The sequence below is a fragment of the Salvelinus namaycush genome, chromosome 27, assembly GCF_016432855.1.
Source record: "Salvelinus namaycush isolate Seneca chromosome 27, SaNama_1.0, whole genome shotgun sequence".
Lineage (NCBI taxonomy): Eukaryota > Metazoa > Chordata > Actinopteri > Salmoniformes > Salmonidae > Salvelinus > Salvelinus namaycush.
Genome location: NC_052333.1, coordinates 39,876,223 through 39,885,385, shown reverse-complemented (window position 1 = coordinate 39,885,385; position 9,163 = coordinate 39,876,223). Strand labels below are relative to the sequence as shown.

The following is a 9,163-nucleotide window of genomic DNA, read 5'->3' as shown; positions in this document are numbered from 1 at the left end:
CGCATGGGTGGTTCCCACCGTGAAGCATGGAAGAGGTGTGGGGGTGCTTTGCTGGTGACACTGTCTGTGATTTATTTAGAATTCAAGGCTCACTTAACCGGCATGGCTACCACAGCATTCTGCAGTGATATGCCATCCCATGTGGTTTGTGCTTAGTGGGACAATTATTTGTTTTTCAGCAGGACACACCTCCAGGCCGTGTAAGGGCTTTTTGACCACATTCACCCGACCTCAACCCAATTGAGATGGTTTGGGATGAATTGGACCACAGAGTGAAGGAAAAGCAGCCATCAAGAGCTCAACATATGTGGGAACTCCTTCAAGACTGTTGGAAAAGCATTCCTGTTTCAACAACACAACAAGCATTTTGCTACACCCGCAATTACATCTGCTAAACACGTGTATGTGACCAATAAAATTGGATTTGATTTGGGCTTCTTTGAAGAATATCAAATATATTTAGATATTTTTTTGTACACTTTTTAGGGTTTACTACATGATTCCATATCTGTTATTTCATAGTTTTGATGTCTTCACTATTATTCTACAATGTAGAAAATAAAGAAAAACCCTTGAATGAGTAGGTGTGTCACGCCCTGGCCTTTGTTATCTTTGTTTTCTGTAATAGTTTGGTTAGGTCAGGGTGTGACAGGGGGGATGTTTGTGTGTTTTTGTCTCGTCTTGGGTGGTTGTATGGTATAGGGGGTTTAGGTAGAGTAGATGGGTTTGTGTTTGAGTGTAGGTGTCTAGGTATGTCTATGGTTGCCTGAATGGTTCTCAATCAGAGACAGCTGTCATTCATTGTCTCTGATTGGGAGCCATATTTAAGGCAGCCATAGGCAGTAGGCTTTTGTGGGTAGTTGTCTATGTCTATGTTGCATGTTAGCACTTAGTCTTTTATAGCTTCACGTTTGTTGTTTTATTTTCGTCTTCCAATAAAAGAAGATGTATTTTTCACACGCTGTGCCTTGGTCCACTCATTGTCCTCAAGACGATCGTGACAAGGTGTGTCCAAACTTTTTACTGGTACTGTATATGATAACATTGCAGTCTAGAAGGAATGTTAAAGCTTTTTCTGTTTTGTTAACATGTTTCATTCTCTGTTTTGTTTCCATTTCTTACAATGGGTTGGTAACCGCTTTGGTTACTTCAATAAGGACCAACTCGTAATCAATCACATATACACTGAAAAAGAATTTGAGATTCCTGCTGAGGTAAGTCAATAAATAGATGTAGGCCTAGTTCACTACTGCCAATGCATCATCGCTTAAAACATTGTCTGGAATGACTGAACTTCTTTCTGAAATAGGTAGTATGACTCAAACAATGTTTTCTTTTTCTTTTCAGGAAACCGACATTGTTTGCTTTGACACTGGACACGATAAGTTTGACAGTTATGACATTGATTCACTGTTAGGTTCCTCTTTATTGTTAACAGACAAGGAGGATTCTGTGCAAGTAACCACAGAGACTTTGTACCTTAACAAAAGTGCTGAGAGCACCACGGTGGAAGTGGATGATCCTCCACCTGAAGTGACACTGTTAAAAAAATGATGAGATTCGCTCTTCCTCTCGCTGTCCACAAGCAAGATGCCTGGTGTCACAGTGAAAGACGTCAACCAGCAGGAGTTTGTCCGTGCCCTATCGGCTTTCCTGAAGAAGTCAGGAAAGCTGAAGGTCCCAGATTGGGTGGACATTGTCAAGCTGGCCAAACACAAGGAGCTGGCCCCCAGCGATGAGAACTGGTTCTACACCAGAGCTGCTTCCACAGTGCGCCACCTGTACCTGCGTGGGGGTGCAGGTGTGGGCTCCATGACCAAGATCTATGGTGGTCGCCAGAGGAACGGTGTGTGCCCTGCCCACTTCAGTGTCGGCTCCAAAAACGTGGCCCGCATGGTGCTGCAGGCCCTCGAGCTTCTCAAGATGGTGGAGAAGAACCCCAACGGAGGTCGCAGACTAACCGCCCAGGGAACCAGAGATCTGGACAGGATTGCTGGCCAGGTTGCAGCTGCAAAGTTGCCCCCGAAGGCTGCCCCCACAGTTTAATAAATATTTTTTGGAGAAGGTGAAAAAAATAAATAATAATAATAAAATAAAATGATGAGATTGATAGGGATGTACCTGAGGACATTGATAAGGTTGTAGAGGTTCCAGATAATGATGATCTGAGACATTTTGAGGCTTTAGAGTCCTCTCTGCCTCAGCCTGAAACTCTTGACACAAAGGGAGTGGAATCTAACACTGTACTTGACACCACAGCTGAGAGGATCAAAGATTACCTTCAGAAAGATCAACAGAGGACTCTGTGCCGTACAGTGTTGTTGAACCAGAGGAAGGTGAGATCAAAGAAACCCCCTCAGAACCTGATTCCAAAGATGATCCTGAGTTAGAAAATGCACCTGATGGTTTTTCAGAAGGCAGACCTATTCCTGAGTTAAAAATCACACTTGGAATAACTTTTGATGCTGTCACTTCCAATGATGAGGACACTTGGAAGGTGACTCCATATGATGAGGAAAGTAACAAGACTGAATATCAGCAGGATGAGGAAAGTGATTATCATCTCAGGGAAATTCCATTGCTGCCTTTTTCTGAAGAAAGTTCTAATTTGGAACACGAGAACATTCCAGAATCTGATCAGACAGATGAGGAAGACAGTCTATCAGAGGTACCTCATACACAGAAACAGGACTCCAAGGACAATAACCTGTGGTCTGCATTTGGTGATACCGTTTTTAACATTGTCAATGGTGGGGAAAGAATAGCTTATGTTGCCGGTTCAGAGGAAGATGACGAGGAGGATGATTATGAAGGTGAGATTACACCAGAGGAGCCTCCCAAAATTGAAGAACCCAAGGAGTCATTTGGCTGTTCTACTTCCTCTGAGCTAATCTTTGAGGAACCAGTGGACTCTAATTTCAGTGAGGATGCTGTCAAAGTACCTGATGAGGATTCTCAGACGTTGCAGTTTGAGGATGAATCTGAAGAAGGTGACATCGAACCTTCAACACCTCCTGCTGATGATGCGAGTCCCTTTGAACACACTGAGGCTTTAGCAGAGAATCTTACAGAAGATGACAGCCCAGTCCCTGAACAGCTCTCACAGACAGACATGCTCTCAGACTTTGATAGTAAAATTAACGAATCAGATCAGAAACAAGCTGTTGAAGAACTCCCCATACAAAAAGAGGAGTCAATAGATTTCCCACAAGTAGAGAATACATTTAAACAGGGTGGTACAGAGCTTTTCAGACTATTTCAAGAACCATACCAGAAGGTCCCAGATCCAAGTAAAAACACAATGGTGAAAGCGAGCCATCAAGAACTCCCCATAGAGGAGGAGGATTCAATACACCTAGAGGGGGAAGAGATTGAGGAAGAGTTGCTAGAGGATGAAAATGCAGTATTGTCTTCATCCAAAACTGATGAAAATGACACAAAGTCTATCTGAATTTGGGTCAGAGCAACCCAATAATTATACACAAACCGATGTTGTATCCAGTGATGTGTTGGATGTGGTCCAACACTACGAGGCTATTGACATAGAACCTGAGGTGCATGAGACTGAAAATGATGCTGAAAGCCCCACACCCTCACTTAAAGATAAAGTTCTGGATCCCCTTCCAAACAAAGAGACGGAATATAGTGACAATGTCTTGAGGCTGAGACTATTGCGAGACCGCTGCAAGGAGAAGGATATGGAGCGCCTCCAAAAGATTCTAGGTCCTCAGAACCTCTTTAGGTTGGAGTTCCTGTTTTTTGACCTGGAGCTGAAGGCTGCCCGGCGGTCCCAGACAAACGTCAGTGAGGACATTGAAAAGGTGCTGGAAGCCATTTTGGAAGCCTCTGAAACCCCAATCCTGGATGAGATTGAGAGGATGCTGGATGCCCATGAGAATGCTGACCTGCAGCAGGAGGCTGGTGAGTTTCTTGAGGAAGCTTCCATCCTGGAAGACTTCCAGGAATTGGTGTTCACCCTGCGTCAGAAGTACTCAACGGCCAGAAACGGTGCTCCCATGGCAGTGGGCAGTCAACTACACCCTGACACAGGTAATAATGCTTTTTTTCAGTTTATGTTCATGTCAGAGTATAGGAGTATTAAAACCTTTTGTTAAATAAATATTTGGAAAGTCTCATACATTGCTAATGACATGATAATAATGCCTGGAGATTTGGTTTGCAGAATAAGCTGTATTTAAGAAATGCCCAAGAAGTACAACAAAGTAAATAGTAATCTGTTGACAGAACAAATACACTTCCTGACAATGCCAGTTAGATTGCAATGCATGAACATTTACTCACTGTTTGAACCTCTCTGAATGTTTCAAAAGATGGGGATATGTCTGAAAACACCTTGGACATGGGACTTAGCGTAGACATGGATCACCCTCCCTCAGGTAGGTGTTCATTATACTTCCCTACTTTTGAAATTGTGGTGAGATGTAAACTGTATGCATTAACCTAATTTGCTTGTGCTGTATTTCCAGGATCTCTGGAGTCACCTGCTGTCACTGATTTCCATGAAGATGAGCAGAGTGGTTCATCATTCGTATCAGTGCTAATTTTATCTGGTCGTCTCGTCACCCTGTTTTATGAGTATCTTGGAATATATGGTGTTATGGTAAGTTACTTCATGTATTTCTCTCTTGTGAATGGGCTTTCCTTCCTATTGTAATTGACTAATTGCCTGCATGTAGTGCTTAGGACTCAAGTATTCATACTTATTTTATTATTGCTGGGACAATGCATGTGTTATTTTTATTTGGGGGGCGGCATTTGCCATGCTGACAGCGTTACCCAACCCTTCCCCTTTTTTCAACTGGTAGTTGAGTACAGCACCGTTTCCGTTAAATGAAACGTTCCAGAACATAAAAACGTACTGAATGCAGCCCAGGTTCAGTGATCCTTTCCCATTTTTTTGTTGACTTGTTCTAGTGAAGTGTAGACTGAAGTTAAGTGTCCACAGCCGGTGTTTTGCTTATTGAGTGGGATATAAATGATACCCCGCTCGTTTTACCAGGCTTTGTGCGTTTTGCTTAGAAAGTAATCACGTTCTGAACTCTAAAAGGAGGCTAGTAGACATGTTGTTGGCGAAGCAGAGCCAGCATTGGCAAGCTAACCTTCAAGCTTAGGTTATAGTAGCTAGAAAGATAGGTACATATTGTCCTCTCCTGGGTAAAGAGAACCACGATGAAGGATCCTCTCCAGTAGTCGACTGTCTTGTTTTGCACACTTTGTACAAAATAATAAAATGCAGTACTACAGGATATTTCTTAACGTAGCTCTTTATTAGCTAGCTATAACTGGCATGTTCACGTATCGCCAACCAGGATCAAAACGACCATCACCTAACCATTTGGGTGGTCTTAACCAATCATAGCACAGTATGATATGGCGGTAAAATGCATCCAATTATTACTCAGTATGTTTACACATATGAATATTACATCCCCCTTTTAAAACAAAAGAAAAATGTTTACATATTCTAAGCGTTTCTTTTTTAAAACATGCTCTGCAGTTGGAACTCAAGGTAAGTAATATTGCATACTACACCAACTGAATCAACATAGACTCTGAAACAATGATCCAACATACTGTTACTTTTCGTACAAGGGATTCTCAGCAACTCAGCTATCACAGTAGAAATACATCTTAACATTTCAAACAAATACAATACCAAAGCATTTCAAGTGAACTTTCAATAACACGTTTACAGTCTGGAACTCTTTTAGGGCAGCGATCCGCCTACACCCTTTCACAGTTCTAGGACAGCTCTGGGCTTGACCTCTTTTCCTGACCTTGTGTGATATGATGCTGAGCATGCTTCTGTGTCAGTCAACAGCTCTTGTGGTGTTGCAGGTAAGTATGGTGTATGTTGTGCTGTGTGTGTGTGTGTTTAGTCCATCACACTCTCTTTCAGGGGAACAGTTCATCTCATCAGTGTGTTCTTTTGTGTTCAGTAGGTGACGACGATTGCGGCGGTACACCGCTCCTTCTGCGGTGCGGACGTGATATGAATGTTCAGTGTTAGCTGGCTGGATGACGACTGCTGGCTTCCAGAGGCCATGCTCCTGGATTCTAACTGACTCTCCGTCGATCAGTGGTGGCAGTGGTCTAGCTGACCTGTTGTAGTATCGCTTTTGTTGTTGTTGTCTCACTGCACGTTTTTCATGCATTTCCTTGTAGCTGACGACCTCAGGTTGCAGCTGCTGGTTGGTGCTGGGAAGGGTTGAGCGAAGTCTGCGGCTCATCAACAGCTGGGCTGGTGATTTGAAGTTGTCAACTGGAGTGTTGCGGTATTCAAGGAGACTGAGGTAGGGGTCTCGCTTGTGTGCTTTTGCTTTATCCATGAGTGATTTAGCAATCTGCACAGATTTTTCAGCAAGGCCAATACTTTGAGGGTAATGCGGGCTTGTGGTGACATGTGTGAACTCCCATGCTTTTGTGAAGGATTCAAACTCATTTGATTTGTAACAGGGCCCATTGTCAGATATTAAAGTCTCTACAATTCCATGCCTGGATAAAGGCTGCTTTCAGCTTGTGTATCACAGCTGCAGATGTGGTGCTGTGAAGCTTGTCGAGTTCGAAGTATCTGCTGTAGTAGTCCACTGTTACGATGTAGTCCTCGTTGTTCCAGGTAAACAGATCGGTTGCCACGACCTGCCAGGGTCGGTCTGGGATACAGTGAGGTAACATTGGCTCTTTGGTGTTTGAGGGGCGTCGTTCAAGACATATGGCGCATTTACCAACAATGTCCTCTATTTGTTTGCACATTCCAAGCCCATGTGTCCAGCATGGATCTTTGTCAAAATCTCTTCTCTGAAACTGGTAGGAATGATGATTTTTCTCTCCTTTGAAAATTATTCCGTTGATCTGTGATAGTTCATCACGATGGTTCCAGAATTCTGAGACGCTCTGAGGGCATTTTCTCCTCTCCTCAGGCCATCCATCCTGTATGACTTTCCTCAGCTGTGCAAGTTGCGAGTCCTTTTCTGTTTCTGCTTGGATCTCCTTCAGTTTTGTGTCACTAACTGGTAAGTTGCTGTACACAGTGTGCACTTGCATGTCCATGCCTTCACTGAGGCTGCTGTCCTTATAGGTAAGAAACTTCCTGGAGAGTGTGTCTGCGACAGGGATGTCTTTGCCTGGACGGTGAGTGATTGTGAAGTCGTATTTTTGTAGTTGAAGACTCATTCTCTGTAGCCTTGGCGGGGCTGCGGCTAGTGGTTTCCTCATGATTGACTCAAGGGGCTTGTGGTCGGATTCCACAATGACTTGTCGTCCATATATGTACTGATGGAAACATCCGAACAGAATGGCGTAGAGCTCCTTTTCAATTTGAGCGTAGTTGATTTCACAGTCTGTGAGAGATTTGGAAGTGTAGCCAATGGGCTTTCCTTCTTGCAGTAGCACTGAACCTAGTCCATACTTCGACGCGTCCACTTGGAGTCTGAGCTCTTTGTCGGGGTCGTAGTAGGCAAGGATTGGTCCTCTCATGATCAAGTCTTTCACATTCTGGACAGCAATGTCGTGTTGCTTGTCCCAGAGAAACTCACTGGACTGCTTTAGCAGTTGACGCAGGGGTGCATTAGCATTGGAGAGGCTGGGTGCGAACTTGGCTAAGTAGTTGACCATGCCAAGCACTGTTTCCAGCTCTGCACGGTTCTTTGGTGGCTCCATTTCTTTTATGGCTAAGATCTTCTGTGGATCTGGCTTGATTCTAGTCGCTGTAAGAACATGTCCGAAGTAGCTGACCTCTGTAGCGCCGACTGTGCTCTTCTCGGGGTTGAGCCGGACTCCTCTCTCGCTGGACCTTTGCAACATCGCGTGGAGGTTTCGGTCGTGCTCCTCTTTGGTTCGACCATAGACAAGGATGTTGCCCACAATTGCCACAACTCCGTTGAGGCCTTCGTACACTTCGTCGATCTTTCGCTGAAACTCGTCTTGGGCTAAGTTAATCCCAAAAGGCAGGCGACGGAACCTGTAGCGTCCAAACTATAAAGGATTTGCGTCAATTCAAATCTGGTATCAGGACAAAATGTGATTCAGAGTCCCCGAATATATTTTAAGTATTTTTATTAAACTCAAGCGATAAATGGTAAATGCAATTTTCGTATATACGGGTTCACTTCACTGTAACACCTCACAGGGTAGAACAGGGAACTGGCAGGATGTAAGTAAACCCGTATGTTCCAACCCGTATGTTGGCCTATCACAGTAGAGGCTGAGCGTGGTTTAAAGTTGCTTAGCCTATCGCCGGCGCTCAGGCTGGTCCCAGCCTCTTGGCGCTCCTTGGTGTCCGGCGCTGTTGCTGTGTAGATTACGCTCCCACACCCCAGAGACTGAGGTCAGACAGTTCTGTAACATTGTTTGAGCCACTTGCACCTGCATAGAAAGCACACTGTTCTCGCTCAAGGCTAACCACAGCTTCCCAGCACACCTATCTGGGGCTAACTGTTATTTCCAGCACAGACACACAGACACCCAGGCGCCCAGGCCAACAGTTGCTAATATTCAATCACGTGATGTAGTATTGGGTTATAGTGCAATAAACACAGATCCTCACAAAACGGTGTGTTGAATGTTGTGAGCTTAGATGACTCTTCTGTGAGCTTGATAGCCCAGTAGCCTGATCTAGCGTCCATGACACTGAAGTAGTGTGCTCCCGCTAGCTTGTGTGTGATGCCATCTAGCGTCGGTAAAGGATAATGGGGGCGTTTGATAGCCTTGTTCAAGTCTCTTGGGTCGAGACTAGAGGTCGACTGATTAATCGGAATGGCCGATTAATCAGGCCGATTTCACGTTTTCAGAACAATCGGAAATCGGTATTTTTGGGCGCCAATTTGCCGTTTTTTATTTTTATTTTTTTATACACCTTTATATAATCTTTATTTAACTAGGCAAGTCAGTTAAGAACACATTCTTATTTTCAATGACGGCCTAGGAACGTTCTGCCTCGTTCAGGGGCAGAACGACAGATTTTTAACCTTGTCAGCTCGGGGGATCCAATCTTGCAACAGTTAACTAGTCCAATGCTCTAACACCTGATTACATTGCACTCCACGAGGAGCCTGCCTGTTAGCGAATGCAGTACGCTAAGGTAAGTTGCTAGCTAGCATTAAACTTATCTTATAAAAAACAATCAATCAATAACTGTCATTGC

General features: G+C 44.1%; 1 protein-coding gene across 1 annotated transcript; it reads left to right on the top strand.

Moving 5' to 3' along the window:
• Positions 1 to 1,568: 1,568 nt before the first annotated feature.
• Positions 1,569 to 2,075, top strand: LOC120022514 (40S ribosomal protein S19-like). Its single transcript, XM_038966461.1, has one exon. It carries the CDS (start codon positions 1,591 to 1,593, stop codon positions 2,044 to 2,046), a length of 456 nt encoding a protein of 151 aa, XP_038822389.1. The 5' UTR covers positions 1,569 to 1,590; the 3' UTR covers positions 2,047 to 2,075.
• The last annotated feature ends 7,088 nt before the right edge of the window (positions 2,076 to 9,163 follow it).